Raw genomic sequence first — 23,763 nt, forward strand, 5'->3', positions numbered from 1 at the left:
TCTTGTGTAGACAGAATTATTGATTATAAGCTAAATTATTTTGTCTTTTTTTTTAATGTGCCATTATATTAAATCTAGATACTGTATATCAGAATAGAGTAAATTATGTTTTGGATGTAAATAATCTATTATAACATTATAAGTAAACTTAATTTCCCAGTGCTGAGTTGCGGTTGGAAGGGCATCAGCTGTTAAAACATATGCCAGAGTAGTTGGCAGTTCATTCCGCTGTGGCGGCCCCTGATAAATCAGGGATTAAGCTGAAGGAAAGTGATTGAAGTGAACTTAATAGCATTATGAAATGCGGTTCATGTTGGTGCCAATAGCCTTGTGGGCAGTGTGGCGACATTGTAAAACAAATCTTGCTGCCCTAAAATAGTTTTAGTTGAACTAATTCTAACTTTTCTAATCATATCAACTTGCATCAATAAAACTCATGAAACTTTGTATAACTTTACATTTAATTTTAATTAACTTTATTAAAATGAATAAAGTTAAAGTAACAAAAATATTTGTTGTGAATATGTCTTCTTTTTTTCTTTTTTTTTTCTCGTTTTTACAGTTTATAGTGCCACTGCATTTTGAGTGTAGCAATAGTACACTTAAAATAGTAGTTTAAATCCTGGCTCACCTCTGGTCTAGCTTCTTTAAAAAAAAGGCAAAATCAATCAATCAATCAATCAATCAATCAATCAATCAATCAATCAATCAATCTATCTATCTATCTATCTATCTATCTATCTATCTATCTATCTATCTATCTATCTATCTATCTATTATCTATCTATCTATCTATCTATCTATCTATCTATCTATCTATCTATCTATCTATCTATCTATCTATCTATCTCTCTCTCTCTCTCTCTCACTCACTCACTCACTCACTCACTCACTCACTCAATCAATCAATTAATCAATCAATAAAATGCAGTTAATTACTCCTTTAATAAAAAGTAAATAACAGAGACATTAATGCCCTGTTCTTCAATAGGTATATTTGGACACCTCATCCATAACTTGATCAGTTACTCAGAGTGGCATTATTGCTTAGACATCTTTATTAGCCTGCAAAAGAATCTTATTATGCTGGAAATCCTCCACACCTCATCTGTAACAGGCTGGTTTCAAGATGTGATGACTTTTGTAAAAATAAAAAAGATTAGATACACTTTAAGAACTTTGGTGGACAGGTTTTATACTGGGAACCAATTTTATCATATTTTAAAAATCAGAAAGAATTACCCTGCTGTTTAATAATCTGTATATCTCTTAGTATCCACTTTATGGTGTTTTTGTGTTTAATGTTTGTCCTGCAAATTTTTATTTACTTCTTCCCCTGTTATTTCTAAATTTGTTTTTCTTTCTTCTATCATCTCTGTTACATCATGACATCCATGACTCCAGACTGCTTAATTAATTGTATTTGGCCCTAATTATTGTGTTAAGCTGCCCTGGGATGTTCAGGTCTTGGGGTTGGGCCTGGGTTAAAAAAAAATAGAAAGAACGAAACTGGAATGTTTAGTTTTATATCTATGAAAATGTTATTTTCATGAAGAAAATAATAACAATTACTTCTGTGAAAAATGCCTGGCTATACTCTGATATTTAATACAATAATAAAATGTAACAATTAGAATTGTTTTATATTTCTTGAGATATTATTATGGATTTTGTTTACTTTTTTAAATTAGTTTCCTGATTTTCCATAACATTCTCTAGCTCATATGATAATTATATGTTGTTAATAATGTATTTATTAAAAAAATAAATAAATTAACTGTTAACTGTTTTCTATTAATTCCAGAAGAATCAAGGCCATTTCTATTTTGTCTGCAGTAAAAAAAAAATTCTTCTAATTTTGCTTTTGATTCCATCAATCATCACTCATGGAAACCCTGCACAAAGCTACAACATTACATTACAAAAGTCTTATATAAGCAGTTTACATACTTAAAAATGATCCAGGCCATCTAAAAACTCAGTAGTCTGATATACCACTTTCCAAAATTGCTTCTTTAATTGATAATGTAGCATGTCAACAGCAACCTATAGCTAATTATGGCATGTTGACAGTGATGAAACCCTGTCCTGAAGTCTCGCTGGCAAATAGAACTAATGCTGAAAGATCATTTACAAAGAACTGCAGGCATACATTCAGACACGTATACAGTATAAACACATGATGACCTGGTTACCGAGAGATTTGGATGAGATCCAGGCGACTCCCGGGGAAATGTAGCACAGCTTATAGGCCATGAGAGGTTCACACACACCAGCTAACATGACTAAATGTTCAGAAATGACAGAATGGACCATTGTCACTTGAGATGAATCATGCGACTGGCCACCAAACTGGGTCAGACAACAGTAGAGCAGTTATGGGCGTTTTTCTGCCCATAGATGCGTATCTGATATGATATGTAATGAGATTTCTTTTACACACATGCCAATGAATTTACACAGGGTTTGTTTGAGTTTATAGGTCATATTAAGAGGTTATAAACTATTAGTGAACTCTCAAATACATGCTTAAAGGGGCAGCTCACACAAAAAAAAAATTAAAATCGTGCATTTACTGTAAAAAAAATGGTGGGTTTCACACAATTCCTTCATATTGTGCCAACACAAATTGATTTAAACTAATAGTTTTTACAAAATGAACGTAAAACAATTAAGCTACACCCCCCCCCCATACACACCTAATTATTAAATAGTTTTTGGGCCATATCACACACCTGGCACAATAAGGCGCAAGACGTGTTTGGTGCAATATTTTGCTATTTTCAGACCAGCGCAACCCTAATTTTCACGTTTTGCGCCACGTTGTTTAAATAGCAAATCTGTTTGCGCCACTTTGTGAACTCATGGGTGGTCTGGTCTATAAAGGAGGTGTGTTAAGGTGCATTGTTGGTGCGCTGTTAATTTGAGAAAGGGAAATAGACCGCAACATTGACCAAGTAAAAACTGTTCTAAATTCCACCGCAGTGCGCTAGTTATGTGCCTATGCAGGTCCAAATCACATACACATTGCTTAATACGCACAGGATGTACAATAATACACAAATATCTTTACATGTGAAAAAAATTAAGAATTAAAATGGTTAAAAATGTAGAATTTTATATGTAAATATAAAAACCACCACCTCTATGCCTTGTTCATGTCCGAGGGGGACTTTTTTTCAGTTTATTCATGACAATTTGCATTTGTATAATGTTATTACTATTAGCAGTATTATTTATTATATGCATATTTATATTTGTTTTAATAAAAACAAGTTTAGGTTTATCCAACTGTCGGGTTTTAGAGACAAATGTGTCACCATATGGGCATTAAAATAGGACGTGTGTTTGGATATAACTCAGTTTTTTGAGCACTCTTTGTTATTATTGTTCATTTATTCCTTTGCTGGAAATTAGAAGAGAATTTAAAAATAGTTTTGAAACAAATCTTTGCATTTAACAAACAAAATTAAATATGTAGGCTAATGGATGTCTTCAGTGAAGTGTGTACAACACAGTTTCCTTCCTCAACAAAAGTAAAGGAGTAAAGAGAAAGTAAAGAGGACGAATGGAGGAGCTTCTTTTTTTTTATCCTCACTCTGCAGATGCTCTGTTTAACTGTTTTCTCGTTAGTCAATCATTCAGTTTTTCCACTTACTAAGTCCACCATGTAAATAGCAAATGTGCCATGGTGTGACGGATCTTAAAGGGAATGAGAGATGAGACTCTGATTGGTGGAATGCATGTTATGCTCAAAACACACCCTTAACTCATTAAGAGAATAAGCGTAACCCTGTTAGATGATGCGCCGGGGCAAAAAGAGTATTTTTCCATCTTTAAAAAAGTAAAAGTGGATTCGGACACGACCTAAATGCTTTTGTGCTTTAAGCTTTAGACTTTGTGCCTAGATCGTTAAAATAAAGCCCTTTAAGTGTTGTTTAAACACTTTTTAAATAATCTCAAAAGATGATATTTTCAAGTATGCTGATATATTTTTGTCCCCTATTGACTTCAGTAGTATTTTTCTGCTCCATATTTTTATACCCTCTGGGGTAAAGGAGCAACTGGAGCAACATTTTATGTCCAACAAAAGAATAATAAATGTGAGTAAATGATGATCTTATGTAAAGCAAAGCAGTAATTTTTGTAGGTGTCTTTAGGTGTCTGAAGAAAAGCATCAATAAATCCTTATATATTTATTTATTTACTTAAATTACACTTAAAGGGACAGTTCACTTAAAAATGTAAATTTAGTCATAGCTTACTCTCGTTATAAACTCATAAGAAGGTATTTTGAAGAATGTATATATATATATATATATATATATATATATATATATATATATATATATATATATATATATATATATATATATATATTCATCCCCCATTGACTTCAAAAGTATTTTCTGTTCTATACAATTGGAGTCACAGGGGAAAGGAGCAACTGTGAGACACATTCTTCAAAATATCTTCTTTTTATATCCAACAGTGGAAAAATGAATGAGAGTAATGGGATTAAATTATGATAATGTTCAATCCTTAAAAACCTGTCCTATGTAAGGCAAAACAGTGATTTTTAGGTTTCCTTAAAGATTGTTCAGAAGAAAAACATTCATGTATGAGAGGAAATGTCAAAAGATTAAACAGAAAGTCATTACTCTCATTCTAAACGTAAAAGAAGATAATTTAAAGAATGTTGACATAGATTCATCCCCCACTGACTTCAATAGTATTTTTCTTTCCCTAATATTAAAGTCAGAGGGGAAAGGAGCACCTATCAGAAACATTTTTCAAAATCTCTTCTTTTTATGTCTATCAGAGGGAAAATGAGTGCAAGTAAACGATGACAATGTTCAACTTTGCGTGAAATATCCTTTAAATCACTAAAAGCCTGTCCTAGAAAAACTCAAATGAGCGGAAATGTCAAAAGATTAAACTGAAAGTCCAAAAAGCACAGGGTGAAATGCCGCTTATTCACAGATCACACACTGTGTTTAGACAGCATGCAAGCTTTGTGCAGTAGCAGGCCATCTTTCAAACGTCTTATTCGATTTTAAATGATCTTTCATGTTGATGAATCTGGAATCCCATTACGGACTGTCATCGGTTAGTGATGATGTAGTTTTAGCTAATTATGATGATTTATCGCTCCAGGGAAAGTTTGACTGCACAAAAATCAAACATTGATCCATGCATAATTCAGTTTGGAGATGAAAACGCACATACTGTATGGAGCGTGCAAATCTCTCTTAATCTGCCCGACTGTGGCTGAATAGCTGCATTATACAGAAGTAACAGATTCTGTGACGGATTATGTTAGGCTTTGCTTTTGAACATTTCAGATTAGCAGGTCATGTGATTAGTCTTAGTCATTTCTAGTGTCACCGGATTGATCTCGCCCCCAAAACAAATGAAGACATCGAGATAGACTAAACTTGCAGATTCATTGGCAAATGCAAGGGCCAAAAATATGAGCTCAAATAAATAGACATGCATACATATTAAAATAATGTACATTTGAATATCTATATATTTGATCATTATTATATCTTAAACATATACTTTGCATATACATTATTTATATACACTCACCGGCCACTTTTTTAGGTACACCTTACTAGTGGTTGGACCCCTTTTTGCTTTCAGAATTGTCTTAATCCTTCATGGCATAGATTCAAGAAGGTACTGAAAATATTCCTCAGAGATTGTGGTCCATATTGACATGATAGCATCACGCAATTGCAGCAGATTTGTCGGCTGCACATACATGATGCGAATCTCCCGTTCCACCACATCCCAAAGGTACTCTATCGGATTGAGATCTGGTGACTGTGGAGGCCATTTGAAAACCGCAAACTTATTGTCATGTTCAAGAAACCAGTCTGAGATGATTCGCGCTTTATGGATTATCGGTTTGAACTGCAGCAAATCGTCTTGCCCATATCTACATGCCTAAATGCATTGAGTTGCTGCCATGTGATTGGACAACTGTTAGACAGTTGAACAAGTGTACCTAAAAAAGTAGCCGGTGAGCGTAAATATACAAGTCATATATAATATAAGTCATAATTTCAGTCTTAAGTGCCACATGACCTTTTAGAAATAACTTTTTTTATTTTATTTTTTAAATGTTACAGTATAACAACATGATAACTTTTAGGATTCTTTAATAAAAGTTTAGAAAAAAGCATCCATCCATTGATCAATCCATCCATTGATTTCTTTAAAAAGTCCCCAAGCTTTTAAACAGTGGAGTAAAATATGTAATAAACTGTACAATTTAAATTCCAAATTGAATTTCAAACTTTTTTCCTAAAAAATTTTGAATAAACTGTTAAATCTTTTATAAAAATTTAAAAAATTTACAATTATTAAATATTTTTAGTATTTAATACTATAAGTGTAGTGTTTGCTTTATTAGGATCATCATCTTAGGTGAGATAAATAGCAACACTGTAAAATTTAAAAATTCAAAGGGCCAACTTTGGCTTGCAGGGCCAACTTTGGGCATCACTGCATTAAAACAACGCTCTTCCAGCAGTTCATACTCGCATCCAATATTTTGTTCGTCACGGGGGACATGCATGAAATGTTCCTAAATGAATGTGAAACTACCAAACTGCAGGTTAAGTCGACAAATTAAAAATGAATCACCCAAAACTACTTGAAACTCCAGAGAAAACATGGATAGCGTGGTGACACAATGACGTTAATTGAATTATGTACTATAATATGTAAAACAGAATCATGAAAGGAACATTCAAAAAGAAACTCATGTAAACACCTTAATTATATTATTGTCTTATTCTAATAATTTGATTACTGATGTCCATGTAAACAGTCACTGGCAGAGTATTTTTGAGTATTTTCACTGTACTGTAAAATACAAGCCTGCAGAAAAAATCTAGAAAGGATTTCATTATTTTGGTAAAACCTTTTTTATGGCAAGGTTGACATTTGCATAGTATTGCTCTTGTGTTTATCAGTAAACAATTGCAATTTAGCAGTGCAGGAAGGGACATTTACAGCAGGGTGCAGCCAGAATGAGAACAGCACTGACCTCTCAGAAGGAACAGCGAACCAGTACTCGTGTTTCCGGTCTCTTTGGGCATACTGCTGCATAGAGGCGCTGGCGTGGGACACAAAGGTCTTCCGCATGGCCCTGCCAACCCGCAGACACAGGAACTTGTGTAACTTGGACTTCTGCTTGCCTCTGAGTCCCGGCACAACTGGGACAGGAAACAAAACAGCTCAAAGCGGGCACCTGTTTTCCAGAGTAATCTAAGCATGTAGAATAAAACCGTAATCTTGCATCCTGTTTTCACTGATCTCTGTTTTTGTATATTCAGTTGAAACCAGAATTATTAGCCATCCTGTATGTATTTTTCTCCAATTTCAGCTTTTATGAAGTTTATAATTTTTATAGCGTCAATAAGTACAGTTCTGCATGTTTTTCATTGCTAGAGCTTCTTGGTGGATGCTGCAGTGTAACCAGGAAACCGATGGTGCAACTTTTCAGATGAAACCTACTGCTCCTTTGGGCCTCCTTTTTAAGACTATTATGAATGAAATTTTAGACCCATAAAGGGCTAAAGGCGTTTTTTAAATGGCCCAAATAGAAAAGACTTTTTATTTGCCCTATATATATATATATATATATATATATATATATATATATATATATATATATATATATATATATATATATATATATATATATATATATATATATATATTATTTAATACATTTAATAATACTATAATAATTTAATAATAAAAAATATTTTAGATTTTATTTCTTAGTAAAATATTTTAAATATTGTGTAAAACAAGCCAGCTCTACTTGTATCCTTACACTTTTTTTTCCAACATAAACTTTAAAAAGTATTACAAACTAGAATAAACTAAATGTATGCACAACAATCCGTCCAGGTCAGAATCCCCAACAGTAAAAACATGGAGCACTTTTAAACAAATGTTATTGTAAGGAACATAATTAAACCATTATGATAAATAGAGTTAAAATAAAAATAAATAAAATATTGAATATAATTAAATAAAAAGTGTAAAGTTTTCTTGAGATTATTGTTGGTAAATTGTATAGGTTTTGGTCAGATTTGGTTGCAATACATGAACAAAGAAAAATTAAGACCTGTTAATAAAAGATTTAAGACAACACAATATTTCAGTAAATTTAAGACTTTTTAAGACCTAAAATTTAGATTTTAGGATTTAAGACATTTTAAGACCTTTTAAGACCCTGCAGAAACCCTGTGTAAAAAAAAAACTGTGAAAATTTCCTTGCTCTGTTAAACATAAAGAACTTTACAAGAGGGCTAATAATTCTGACTTTAACTCTTTATGCATGGAGGATTCAACACACGCTGAATAAGCTGTCATGTTGAGTGAGCTGGTGTTGCTGGCGTGTTGAAGAGAAATAAATAAATAAATGGAGCAAATGAAATGTGTGCATCTACAGCCGATCGTGCAAGACGAAGTGGAAACGTTATTTTTAGGGCCGTATCTTCATTAGACTGCAGCGGGATCATATGTAGGCTGACACTTCAATATGTTTGTAACTTCTGTTATGTCATCAAGGATTGGATATCTTTTATATAAGCAATACCCTTGGGAATGAGCTACAATAAAAAAATCTGTTTCACTTGCTTTTTCTTTTCCAAGTTTAAAGTGAAACAAGATTGCAATGGAAAAATAGTATTTTCCTTGATTTTATTCTTTGTGAAACACAAATGGTACCAGCTTTTTATAAGTTTTCTCACCATCAGAGGAATCAGCTATACCCTGTCCTTACAGATACACGTGTACTAAAAATGTGATGTCAATGATTAATTATTTGAGTCAGGACTATAGGAGGCGGTCAATTTTTCACTTCAAAGTTTTGTCTTTTGCGTCACGAAAGTTTCATATAGCTTTATGCTCACCAAGAAGGCACTGATTGATCAAAATACAGTAAAAACCAAAACATTAGTCCATTCATCACTGTTTTTCTGATATTCATTTCAGAAATCCCTGTAATATGTACTGTATTTTTGATATAAAAAATGATTTCCAAACACGTGTAATTAAAAATAACATTTTAAAGAGATTGAGGGATAAAATTATAATTATCCATAGATGCATTAATTAACTTATAGAATGACACATAAAAGTAAAAAGAATGATAAAATGACAGATGAATATAACAAAAGATAGATTAAACAATAGATAAATAGAAAGACAGATAAACAGAATGATGATGGATGAATGTTAAAAAAGATGGATGGATAGAATGACAGACAGAAAGATAGATAGACAGATAGATGGACAGATAGACAGACAGACAGACAGACAGACAGACAGACAGACAGACAGACAGACAGACAGACAGACAGACAGACAGACAGACAGACAGACAGATAGATAGATAGATAGATAGATAGATAGATAGATAGATAGATAGATAGATAGATAGATAGATAGATAGATAGATAGATAGATAGATAGATAGATAGATAGATAGATAGATGAGTTGATGGATGGATTTATGAATAGATGGATGGATGGATGGATGGATGGATGATAGAATGATAGATGGATAGCTAGAGTTATAGAAAAATGAGAGATAGAGATAGACAACGTGATAGAAAGAATGATGGATGGCAAGAGTAAAATGGATGGATGGATGGATGGATGGATGGATGGATAGACGGACGGACGGACGGATGGACGGACAGACAGACGGACAGACAGACAGACAGAGAGATAGATAGATAGACAGACGGACGGACGGACGGATGGATGGACAGACGGATGGAGAGTAATAGAATGATTGATGGATAGCAAGAGTGATAGAACGATGGATGGATAGACTGGGATGGATTGAAAGACAGACAGTGATAGAATGATAGATAGATAGCTAGAGTTATAGAGCAATGGGTGGATAGAGATAGACAAAATGATAGAAAGATAGAAAGATAGATAGATAGATAGATAGATAGATAGATAGATAGATAGATAGATAGATAGATAGATAGATAGATAGATAGATAGATAGATAGATAGATAGATAGATAGATAGATAGATGGATAGATAGATGGATAGATAGATGGATAGATGGATGGATGGAATCAGCCTACAAACATTCATGAAGACTGAATAAAGGCAGTGTTGTTTTCATCTGTTGATCAGTCGTGTGCTAACAGTAGTTTTACCTTCCTCTGCACTCTTCAGTCCCTCTTCAGCTCCAGGCTCAACAGCTGCTGTGGAGTCACTGTCAGTCCTCAGCTCTCCCTCCTTCACATCACTGCTGGCCTGCAGACTCTGATCCTCCAGGCTCTTCTGAGTCTCCTTCACAGCATCCTCCACAGCCACAGTGTCTGAACACAGCGACTCAGACGTGGTGCGTGATTTGGGCTCATCCCCAGATTGGTCCCTCTGTACATTCTCCAAAACATTCTCACATGACTCCTCATTGAAAACATCAGTAGTGTTCAGACTCTGCTCGATGCCACTATCCCTCCACCCTACTCCCTCTATCTGTCCAGCTTCTTTTACATCCGTTCCGCCAGCCGATGATTGATCTTCGGTCACTGTGGCAGCCTGGTTGATGGTTTGCACCGATTCTGAAGACGCTCCAGAGGATTTTATCTGCTGCAGCTCATCCGAAGATGTTGCGAGGGCATCGTCGCGGACTGGAGAAAGCTCCGACTCGGTGAAAACATCTTCAGATAGTGATGCTTCAGTGCTGCGAGGGGCCGTGCTGGCACTGTCGTTGCCTGTCTCACGGATTCTGTGTGCTGCGTCGGCTGCATTGAGACGTGGAGCCCTCTTTAAATGGCTCACCTCGCTTACTGAAGGCTCCAGCTCTAGATCTCTGAAAAAATATTTATTAATGTGAATTGCATGTCCTTCATTATAGTGTGTAATATTCATAAATATAAAAGATCTGCACGGTTTAAAAGATCAAAGATTAACAGACTAAGAGACTCCTAAAATAAATAACTGATTCTGAAATTAGTTGTTAATAAGTCCGGTCTTTCTTCACGCTTAAACCTAAACAGCATCTGAATTGAGCCAAAGGCACTGTATATTTGTAGTTTTGGCCTATAAGAGTTTGGTTTGTGTTGTTGACATGTCAAGATGATGAAGTTTTCTGTGCTACGTGCACAAGTGTATGGCAATAATATGGTAAAAAGGAAACCCTAAATAAAATAATAATAAGAAAATCAATGGAATAGAATGAGAAAATCTAGAAACGTACGGTGGCACAAACTCTCTGAGCCTGACGTCGGTGATCTCTCTGCACATGGCTGCGGACTGAACCTCCTCCAGTGGACACATGATGCCGTACTCCTCACAGCCTCGCTCCTGCACCAGCCGGTCAGACTTATGAGGGTCAAACATGATGTTGTTCGGGGTGACCAGCAGCACACCGCTCACTATACCCTGAAACACAGAGGAATGAATGCCAATGAAATATAAGTGGACAATACATACTTTCATGTGGCTAGACTTGATTATCAGAGTATTGTATAGTGATCATTTTGACCACAAACTGTCCACTCAGACAGGAGGAGATCAACATTACATTTAAACCAACCAAGTGCTATTTATGGGTAAATCTGAAATCAATGACAAATCAACATGGACAAAAGATTCAACATGGAGACATAACTAAGGTGTAAATATATATTTATTCATTTCAAATATAAGTTTTAATTAGGTAAATAATTGCAGCACACTATGCTAAGTGAGGGACCAAAATTAGACATAACAAATATTTAGGTATTTAGACAAAAAATACAGTAAAACAGAAATTATGAAACATTATTACAATGTAACACAACTATTTTTAACACATTTTTTGATGAAAAGGCTCATTTTTAAATTTATAAAACCTGATTTAATGCTTTTGAAAAAAGCCAGCTTGAGCTGCTTTTAATATTTTTGTAAAAAATCATTACTAATTAAGGCTGCATTCAAAAGTACTGTCAAAATATTAATATTATGATATATTATAAGTTTTTTTTTACGATTTACATATTTACAGTGGGAAAAATAAGTATTGAACACGTCATGTTTTTTCCTGGGAAAAATATATCTACAGGAGCTGTTGACTTGGAATTGAACCAGATTTGAACAAAAACCCAAACAAAACAGAAATAAAAATAAAACAAAACAATAAAATCTGAAAAATTAGGAGACAGTTCACAAGGAGAAAGTGCTGAACTACTGAAATGTGTTCAATACTTTATATGAAAGACTTTTTGGTGATGGCAGCTTAAAGACACCTCTCATATGGAGAAGTCACATGAATTGCTCAGGTGTGAGTTTTTCACAGACTTCAACAGAGTGTTAAATCTTGATGGTTCATGCTTCAGGTGATTGGCTGGGCCATTTAAGCAGCTTTATTTTCTTTCTCTGAAAGCATTTGAGAGTTTACTTGGCTGTGTTTTGGATCATTGTCTTGTTGAAATGTCCACCCTGGTTTCATCTTCATCATCCTGCTAATGTATATGTTGGACTGAAGGAGCTAATAATCATTTACAATGACGAAGGGCAGAGGGTTGCTGAAGAACTACTAAGAGATTTCAGCTGCTGTCTGGGCCTTCACTGCCTTTCTACAGCTCCCTTTCTTCATGTGTTCAATACTTTTTCCTGTGTCATTTCATTTTATTCAACATAACTTCATTTGTAAACTATTTGTTTTCTTTGCATATTTTGATCTCTGTGGATGTTACCAGAAGAATTTCAAGTCATCCAGAAGAATTTCAAGAACCAGCACCTTTATAAATATGTTTTCTGAGAAAAATGGTGACATTTCACTACTTATTTCCCACACTGTACCACATAAAAATCCTCATTCTGATTTAATTCAAATGTCTTCTTGTTTAGTAGATTTAAAAAAATATTTCTGTGATGACAATTTTAAGCATTTTAAGAACTGTTATTAAATAGCATTAAACAAATATTAACATTTTACTCAAACCCATACTCAATAAATCCAGAGAAACTGCGAACAGTCTCTTAACTTTTTCCAAAGCTCTATAAATATGTGAGTGGATGCACAAAAATAATAAGAATCAATAACTTTTGGCCTCAAAAACACTTTTCATTCATTCATTTTCCTTCAACTTAGTCCCTTTATTCATCAGGGGTCCCTATAACAAACTGAACCATCAACTTATCCAGCATATGTTTTACACAACTGATGCCCTTCCAGCTGCAACCCAGTACTGGGAAACATCCATACTGCATGTCTTTGGACTGTGGGGGAAACCAGAGCACCCGAAGGAAACCTACGTCAACATGGGGAGAACATGCAAACTCCATACAGAAATGCCAACTGACCCAACCAGCACTCGAACCAACGTCCTTCCCTGCTGTGAGGCGATAGTGCTAACCACAGATCCACCATGTCACCCCAAATACTTTTCGCCCCAGTGAAAAAAGTCACAAAAACAATTTTTAACTCAGCACAAAATAAAAAAAGATCACTGCAAAACCCCAAAACTAATATCACACTAGAACACTTCACCTCACGCCTGGTAAAAATCTGTATATCTGCCAATTTCCCCCCACACTCACCTTGCCATCAGTGATGTACTTGCAGTTCATTTTCAGGAACTTCTCAGTGAGCGCCTCTTCCTCCTCGGAGGTGGACGACACCACTCTAGCAGGCCGCGGGGGTCCGTGAGCCAGGCCGGTGCTGCTGCTGTGTCTGCGGTGGACATGGTCTAAACCCTGGTGGGAAGAAGACGGAGTGAAGAAGAGCTCAATCAGTGGAAGCCTTCGCCACATCACACTGAACACGGCCCAATCCTGAGCTCTCACACACACACTCTCACACACATACACCTAGTCATCATAACAACAACAACTGGAAATAACAACCCATTAAGGCATAAGGCAGGTCCCTGGAGGCTTTTCTACTGTAAGAGAGCTGACAGGCAGAAACCCGGGAGACTGAAGCAGGTCTCCTAACATGATGCTGCAGGGGTTGAGTGACTGTCAGCATCTTTTGTGTGTGTGAGGAAGAGAGCTTATTATGGGACAAGAAAAAGGAAAGTCACTGCTCACTGAAAGTTGCTGCTGACACACCAATACAAATCCAATGCTTTTTAAAAGGTTACTTTCAGCTTTACAGAATGCTGCATGCATTGCAGCAGAATCCCGAGCTGAAATGTGAACAAGCTGATATTTATAGAAGTCTGTTCTTGAAACTGAATGAAAAATAAAAAAGGGTTATTGTGACTTTTTTTTAATCTCGGAATTGTGATACAAACTTGCAAATCTGACTGAGATGAGAAAGCGCATTCGCTATTTACAGGACGCAAAGTAAGTTTAAGTGGAAAAAATTAGCATTTCACAAGCAAACAGTTAACAGTTTTTTAACAGAAAACTGTTAAACAGAGCATCTACTGTGTGAGAATGAGAGATAATGGAACTACTTTAACATTCGCTCTTGGATAGGGAAACCTTTACGCACAGACATCAATTAGTCTATAAATAAATACTTTTGTTTGTTAAGCGCAAATATTCGTTTCAAAACTATTTCTAAATTCAGTTCTAATTTCCAGCAAACAAATAAATGAATAATAATAACAAAATGTGCTCAAAAACCTGAGTTATATCCTAAAACACATGCTGTGCCCCATATGGTCTAAAACCTGACAGGTGGGCAAATCTAAGCTTGTTTTTAATAAAAAAAATATATAAATATGGATATAATAAATAATACTGCTAATAATAATAACATTATATAAAAGCATATTGTTATCAATGAACTGAAAAAGCCTCCCGAGATGAAGAAGACATAAAAGCAGTGGTTTTTCATATTTATGCAGGCTAGAAAATAATATGTTTTGTAATATTTTAATCCTTTATATTTATATTCTATATCTATTTTTATTATATACTATATATATCCTTAATATTTAATTTTTTTCATATGTAAAGATATTTGCCTATTGCTCTCTTGTGCGTATTAAGCAGTGCGTAAGCGAGGCGCAACTCTGCGCTGGAGTTTAGACCGGGTTAGTTTTGGTCTAATGAAAAATCTATAATAGTTTCTCAAAATAGCAACGCGCCGGCGGTCCGCCTCAGAACGCCTTCCTTTTTAGACCAGAACGCCTGGGCGCACAAATGAGCGCTAATGCATTTGCTATTTAAACAGCGTAGCGCAACGCCTCAAAACGACTCTTGCACCAAGCTGAAACTACCAAATGACTACTGCGCCGCTTTGCGCCACACTGCGCCGGATGTATGATAGGGCCCTAAAAACGTTTCCAGCATTATCTAACATGTATTTAACATTAAAGAGCCCCTTTTATAGGTTTTTAAAAAATGACCTTCTATGTAGTGTGTAAAACAGCTCTTAGTGAAGTGAAATATCCAGCTAAGGCTTAAATCTGAAAGTGCACAGTGTTTAAAACCATTGATTCATTTATAAAAGAGTCGACTTAAAGTGCTTCAAATGAATCGTCTTGATAACAAGTCTTTAGCTGTTTCGGCATATTGTGGATACAAAACATAAGCCCCGCCCAATTGTTGCGCAAGCAAATCCGGGAAAACTGATATTTGCGGCCCCGTCCACAAACAGTAGCAAAGAAAAAGAGGAACACAAATACTGTAGCAGACGCCGGTTGAATCAAGTCGTGAAGACGCTGTGCTCAGCTAGATATTATTGGAAGTTTGAGGGAAAAGTTAAATGTTATTTTCTCAACCCAAAGATGAACATGTGGTTGAGGTTTATTCATGCAAAAATACCTCAGCATTATAGCCCCAGCCTTGTGCTGCGTTCCCGTCGTTATTCTGACGAGTGCTTCAGCTATCTACACGCTTATAACGGGGGATTCGTCAGCCGTTTGTTAAAGGATCAGAAAAGACTATTGATGGGCCTTTGTCAGAGCTCGACAGGAATTTTACAGTAGGAGGGGAGTTTTCCAGGATAAAAAACAAAACAGGCGGGTGGCGGGAGATGATTCTGAAATACGGGAGATCGCAACAGACTAGCATCTGTCGAATTAGCACAGATCAGCTTTGCGCTAAGGAAGGGTTTGGGAACAAATGAATTGCTGAATGATTCATATGGGAGTCGCTGGGATAATTAGGTAAAAATAAATGCAGATTATAAGACAATGAAACAGTTTTTTGACCTTGCATGCATATCAGCCTGTTGTTGGAGACCATTACAACCAAAATATGACCTCTTTTTAATGTATTATAGGGGCTCTTTAAACATCAGATATTTACTGTATTTTTGATCACACAGATGTAGCCTTGCTCAATATAAGAGACTTTTTTTCCTGTAAGACCTCATATTATTGAACAGTAGTACAATATTTCATTTATAGCATACATGAATCCTGTAAAAACACAACAACATCACAGTATGTTTTCTGCAACACATTAATATTACATTTAGACAAGTATATAAATGTTCGGCTGCAGTGACGGACTGCTTTGTTTAGACTCTATCATCAGTATGCAGAAATGCATAAGTGTATCATGAATATTGCATGAATGTTCACGGGACAGCGCACATTTTCATGTAACGTGATGGTACTGTAGCAGTCGATACTCCATTAAAAAGACTTCTCTGTGAGATGCATGCTGATACGCGGATGCATCTGAAATCTTTACAATAGCCTGCGCAGTATTATTTCTCATTTTGTCATGGTTGGCACTCCATACAATGCGCATGCTTTATCTATTGATGACTCATAAGGAAATGCAACACGACCAGTAAATCCATGACCATATGGAGCCGGAACTGCTCACAGGGACACACACTAATCCAGCAGAGGTGACACAATTCATTTGGCAACCTCAAAATGGCAGTCCAGGACACAAATAAACCCCTTAAAACACACAAGAGCACAACAGCTCAAATCGTAACCTTGCTGATCTTTCCAAGACATCTTTCTGTTTGTCATCCAGCATCAGCAACGAGGGACAAATATAGCCAGGAGGAATGCAATATATCTGAATATAACAATTACTGGAATCTCTGGCTTCGCAGAGGAAACAGCTCTAGCAAGAGAAATTCATCACCTCCCTCTTGTGGACACAAATTTGGTTATGAAAAGAGGAAAAGAGCTTAAAAATTAAAAAACAGTTAATAATTACTTAACCTTATGATTTTCCAAACACGTGTTACTTTTAATGTGTATTATTTATGTATATTTTAGTATAAAATAGTATATATATATATATATATATATATATATATATATATATATATATATATATATATATATATATATATATATACACACACACACACACACACAAGATACTGTATTAAAATAATGTAAAAAATGTCTTGTGTTCATAATTAATGTTCTTCGGAGCTTAAAAAACATTTAATACACACACACACATATATATATACATATACATACACACACACACACATATATATATACATACATACAAAAAAACTAAACAAAATAAAACTAAAACATCTAAACAAAAATCTAAACAAGCAACCTGAATACATAAATAAATTAAATATTATTGTTCAGTAAAATACTACACATATAAACAAGGGATGCTCCGATTTATCTTTTTACCGAAGATCAGTATCAGGCGATAATAACATTTAATGACTTGACCGATACTCGCTGATCTGGCTGATCTCATGAATTGATCGCAAGTGTTTGTTTAGGAACACTAGCATAGGAAGATGCATGAACATACCCAGGTTATACATACAGCACCTACAACACGTGAGGAGGTAAATGATAAACAGGGCCAGACGGAATCAGCGGTCGTTTTTTTGCTATTTCTGCTGAGAATTTGCGGATTTATTTTGGGAGTATCCAGCGGAGTATCATAACTAAAACCTTAATATATAAAATAAAAAGTAATAAATTACTGAATAAAAACTGAATAAATACAGATTTACACATTTACTCAAGTAAATAAAAAGAATTAATGATGGGCAAAAAATCTGCAGAAATCTGCGGAATTTTGTGGAAAATCTGCGGAATTCTGCGTGCGCAGCTAAAATGTATTTAGATGTGGTGCGACATCGGTTTACAGCTTATTGGTGCGACTCCCGCAAGTAATGGTTTCTTTGTTACAACCAATGCCTATCCAGTGTTTTGAGCTGCTGTGACATAAGCAGAGCGATCGTCCCTATCTAGTGTATCCAGCCTTATAACCTCTCCCAGAAGCTCAGCGAGTCTCTCGCACATTCATAGCAACTGCCTTAAACTCACAATTTCTCAATTTTTGACATGTTTTATTAATTATTTTCTGTAAATCTGCTTCTGACGATGACATGTCCACATTAAATGGTTATAAAAGACGTATTTAAGGGATTATATGCAACATCCTTCATATATTCTCTTAGGTAAGGAGAGCTCTCCACTTAAGTATCATACTTTGAGGGATGTGTTTTATGCAGTGGCAAAGTTGTCAGAATCAGTATTCGTTATCAGCTTCAAAAATCCTGATCGGAGCATCAATATATATAAGTGCGAATTTTTAGCCCACCTGAATTATTAGCCCCCCTGAATTATTAGCGCCCCTGTTTATTTTTTAACCCGATTTCTGTTTAATGTAGGGAAGATTGTTTCAGCACATTTCTAAGCATAATAGTTTTAAAAACTTATTTCTATTAACTGATTTTTTTTATCTTTGCCATGATTACAGTAAATATATATTTTTTTCTAGATATTTTTCAAGACACTTCTATACAGCTTAAAGTGCCATTTAAAGGCTTAACTAGGTTAATGAGGTGAACTAGGCAGGTTAGGGTAATTAGGCAAGTTATTGTATCAGGAAAAAAATTAGCTTAAAGGGGCTAATAATTTTGTCCCAAAAATGTTTTTTAAAAATTAATAACTGCTTTTATTCTAGCCGAAATAAAACAAATAAGACTTTCTCCAGAAGAAAAAATATTATCAGACATACTGTGAAAATTTCCTTGCTCTGTTAAAAATTATTTGGGAAATATAAAAAAATAAATAAATAAATCAAAACAGGGCTAATAATTCTGACTTCAACTGTATATTTACACCACAAACAAAAACACCACAAACCAAAAATTCACATTTGCAATTGTAAATAATATAACAAATATTATATTAAATAAGGTCTAATGCAAAACAGTTTTTCACAACTTAATAATAGTATATTATTAATGATAGTAATATTAATAAATAAATCTTAAATATTTTTTATGCCATTTACAATGCTGAAAAACATTGCAGTGCTTAATATATGTGTTAAAATATAATTTTATGATTTCTGAAATGTAGCAAAAGCAAAAACTGAACAAAATACTAATAAATATAAGCATAACATCTGATAAAATAAAATCAGACAAAGCAAAATAAGACAAAATTAAATAAAAATAAAAAAAACAAGCAGGATTTCTTCTTTTCAAGCCAAGTTAAGTTCTTCTGAAAATATGCACATATACTGATCAAAGCAAGTCTTAAATCTCTCAATCATGCAAAATGATTGAGCCCATGGGTTTGGGCTCTGATTTGGATCTCTTGGCTAATTTAATTGGACAGGCCCAGCTCAGCGATTACAAATTAAAAAGCTAGTTAAAATAAATGAAAAATAATTTAATCAAAGCAAAAAAAATGCAAGCCAAGCAAAGCGACGATCCATGCACTTTTATTTCACTTTACATGCTCTACTGCAGAAATGAAGACGTACTGTAGATCGCATTAATGTAAAATCATGATCCAAGCCGTTTCACTTAATAACTTGCTGGTTTTTGACCTGAATAAGTTTTCATATTAGACTCAGTGGCCCTTACCGAAATCCAGCTCATTACATGGACTATTAAATTTCCCCTTTTTCTGATCCATATCAAGGAAAATATGCTTATACATCAAAATAAGCTCAAATATAAATGCAAATGCAGTTTCTTGACAAGTTCTACTGTCTCAAAACATTGCTGGTAGAACCTAATTTTAATTTATTCTACAACATGTTTTGAGTGTTGATGTGGCATATAATCACTTCACTCCTCACAATGTTAATTATAATGTCATTTAAATATCTACTAACTAATTTGTGCACAAACTTAAATGTCACATAAAACACCAACCTATATGATTAAGTGTTAGATAGCAATAGCAAAATCTGGATATTACTAGAAATAAAGTTCAGTACATACATGACACCATTGTTCTGATTTAAATGTGAGACAGCAGAACAAAAACAGACTGTGATTAGATTGGCCAATGAGATTAAAACACTGACAATTTATTTCCCTCTTAATTTTAGGTATAACATTGATTATAAAATTTTGTATGCATGTGGGACTCTTATTTTGAAAACTGGCTTAGGATGAACAGTAGAAAGCCAGCATGGAATTCTGTTAAGACGGATTGCACGTTTATTCGGCGCCACCAAGAAGAGACATAAGGTCTTCTTTACTGCATCTTTGTCTAGTTTAATGTGTACATTGTGAAATTTGCAGTGTACTTTGTAATGAGGCAACAAACACATGCAATGTTTCATGCAGGTTTATGCACCGTGTCATATCACTTAGCTCTTACTGGGATTTTTCTGAAGTGAAAGGATGTCAATAAACCTATCTGCTTAAGCAGAGGTTGATATTAATTACTGCCGGTGCTTTCAGATATGTTACACCCACAAAATACAACACTAACTACATCTCTATCTGTCCATTTTTTCAGGTATTATTATAATTTATCCTAAATTTTATCCACAACACAACTCATTTTAAGACCTAATTTACTTTCTGAGAATTAGAAGACTGCCTCAACTTAGTTTAAGTTTACTTTAGTTCAATAAAATGTATCAAATTTCACTTAAAAATGTCTATTTTGAGTTCACGTAACTTGTTTCTCGTAAAGTCTGTGACATCAAAATTTACAATGTTTATTTTGCTAGCGCACATTGTTATTCTTTAGGTCAAGAAATAAACTGTGCAAGTTAATTCACTGTAAAATGTTTTTTGCTTTAGTAATCTTCAATCAAATTCTGACCAATTGCTTCCACGTTTGGAGTGATAGTCCTTCTGTTGACGTAAGTTTAACGGCTTCAGTCATAATATCTGTAACTACACCCCTTTTACTGTTAGTTTGCAACAAGTGAATGATGCGCCAAAATAAAAGCCCTGCCCATGCTCAATATTCTGTTTCTATTTTAAGTAAATAAACATACCGAAATAAAAGCCTGAGCAACTTCCAGCTTACATACAGCAAACTTTTTATATTGTTAAGTGAAATGAACTCATTTAATTTCATTATTTGTACTGTTTGGTTTTACATCGTACAGTACTTCCCAACAACAAACTACTGTAAATCAAAAAGTACACGCTCAGCAGTCAAAAAGCATGATATACCTCAAATCTAAATCAGACTTTGGCATCCAAAACCCATGTTTCCCATATTTACACCTGTGCAGCTTGAAACAATAATAGAGCAAAAGTCCTTCAGCAAAACGACCGCTTTGTAAGATGAAGATGGAGAAGGCACTTACTTTGGTGGCCTTCTCCAGATCGGCCTCAGAGGAGGTGGGGGAGAGAGGACTGATGGGGCTGAGGGATGGAGAGCTCTCTGCGCTGGAGATATACTCCGGGTCAGGGACGTACAGCACCTAAACATGCGGAATATAAATTTATAGCATCTCACATACAAGCTGCATGAACATTTTGATTAGACAATTATAAAGGAAGCCAGGGAACAAATATGCAGTCGTAGGCAAAAGGATGTACAGATGTAAACATAACTAGTGTAGAATACTGGGAAATAATTAAATGGATCACATAATCAAGTGCAATAAAATGGAAAATGTTTTATGTTTTATAATTTAGTTATGTGTTAATGCATTTCAGTTGTTTAAAATAAAATAAAATAAAATAAAAAAATAATAAAATCAATTGAAATAAAATTGAATGAAATAAAACATAATAAAATAAAATATAAAATAAAATAAACAAACAAACAAACAAACAAAAATAAAATAAAAATGTATAAAATAGAAAAATAAAACAAAATAAAACAAAATAAAATAAAATAAAATGAATTAATAATAAAATCTAATAGAATAGAATAGAATAAAAACAAACAAACAAACAAACAAACAAATAAAATAAAATAAAATAAAATAAAATTTGTAAAATAAAAATTAAATTAAATTAAATTAAATGAATAAATAAACAAACAAAATAAAAAATAAATTAAATAAAATCTATAAAATAAAAACTAAAATAAAAAAATAAAAAATAAACAAACAAAGAAATAAAAATGAAATGAAATAAAATGAAATGAAATGAAATTAAATTAAAGATCCTGGACCACAAAACCAAAAAAGTCATACATGTCAATTTCTTTTTGAATCTGAGATTTATAGATCACAGAGAAACTGAATAATTAGGCTTTATATTAATTATTATTATTATTATTATTATTATTATTATTATTTATTATTATTATTATTTTTGGTTTGCTAGGATAGGACAACAATTGATAGATGCACATTACTAATTAGAAATTGAGTAATATTTGACAAAATAACATAATGGAACCTGATCTTTATTTAATAATCTATTGTTTTTGGAATTAAAAAAATCAATAATTTGCACACACAATGGCTTTTTTTGGCTTTTCCCACAAACATACATGTGCAACATAAGAATGTTAAAACATAACATAAAAATAGGAATATATTTTAATGGAATAAAAATACATAGGAGATAAAATAAAAGAAGTCATGTAAACATTACAAGAATGCAAAATTCTGGAGTAATAAAGCAGAAATACTGTGATGATACAACAGGAAAGACAACAAAGTAAGAACGAACAGCACCATGAATAACTAACAGTAAACACCTTTTCTAATATATACACAATAAAGCACTGCTGCGATGAATCCAGAATTATTAATTAAACAAATTTGGCTGATCCAGAAGGCTATAAAAAAACACCTGCTTGCTTTTTTAAAGCACTACCCATTTTGCCTTTGCTCAAACTTCATTACACCCAAAAAAAGTGATATTTTCTGCTGGATTAAACTGCTTTTTTAAAAATGAGCTGAATCAACAATTCTCTGTGAGACAACTTAATTGTTTTATGAGCAATCCACTTACATTTGTAAAACCAATTATGTTAACTTAATCGATTTGTGTTAGGAAAACAAAGGAATTGTGTGGAACCCAGCATTTTTTTCAGTTTAAAAGCTCTCCTCCCTCTTCAGCAAACAACTGTAGTAATAAAACAGCTCTAAATAAGAAGTCAAACACGCCAACATCAATAAAGCAAAAAGAAATTAAAGAACAATAGATCATAAAGGCATCAATTGAGCGTGTAAAGTCTTTGATCTTCAACAAACCAAAAGGACAGAAAGAAATCATTGCGCATGAACCATTTAGAGTTCAGCAATGGAGCTGTTTTCTGAACAAACACAACTTAAAAGTCCTCTAGCTCTATTTTCAGGACGTTTGTTGCCCAGTTTCTAATGCATTTAGGCTCTTATCCCTCAGGATCACTTGTTCTGAAATAGTGAAGACACCAGTTTAAGATTGCCACTCAACAAGACGCTATTTAACGTCCCCATACTACATTTTAGGCAATGAGAAAAGCAGCTGACTTGATGACTTGTCAGGAGAGCATTTGCTAGGAAGTAAAAGCATTACCTTTCCAGGGACCACAGCGCGGGAGAAGAGTTTGTTGAGCTGGACGAGCTCATTCGGAGTCGTGTCAAACTTCAACGCAATGCTGTTGAGAGTATCCCGGGACTCCACCTAGAGTTGACACACA

The 23,763-nt window shown here is 34.1% G+C and overlaps 1 protein-coding gene across 4 annotated transcripts in view; it reads right to left on the reverse strand.

Moving 5' to 3' along the window:
- oxr1b (oxidation resistance 1b) overlaps nt 1-23,763 on the reverse strand; it is a 97,891-nt gene that overhangs the window by 18,585 nt on the left and 55,543 nt on the right. For all 4 annotated transcript variants that reach the window (NM_001045203.1, XM_005159459.5, XM_005159458.5 and 1 more), the window contains 6 exons: nt 23,640-23,747; nt 21,485-21,601; nt 13,592-13,747; nt 11,265-11,449; nt 10,216-10,877; nt 7,064-7,232 (listed from right to left, as the gene is read on the reverse strand). In NM_001045203.1, the coding sequence (NP_001038668.1) occupies nt 7,064-7,232; nt 10,216-10,877; nt 11,265-11,449; nt 13,592-13,747; nt 21,485-21,601; nt 23,640-23,747 (1,397 nt within the window). The remainder of the gene's footprint in view (nt 1-7,063; nt 7,233-10,215; nt 10,878-11,264; nt 11,450-13,591; nt 13,748-21,484; nt 21,602-23,639; nt 23,748-23,763) is intronic.

Source organism: Danio rerio, chromosome 19 (genome assembly GCF_049306965.1).
Source record: "Danio rerio strain Tuebingen ecotype United States chromosome 19, GRCz12tu, whole genome shotgun sequence".
NCBI classification, from domain to species: Eukaryota; Metazoa; Chordata; class Actinopteri; order Cypriniformes; family Danionidae; genus Danio; species Danio rerio.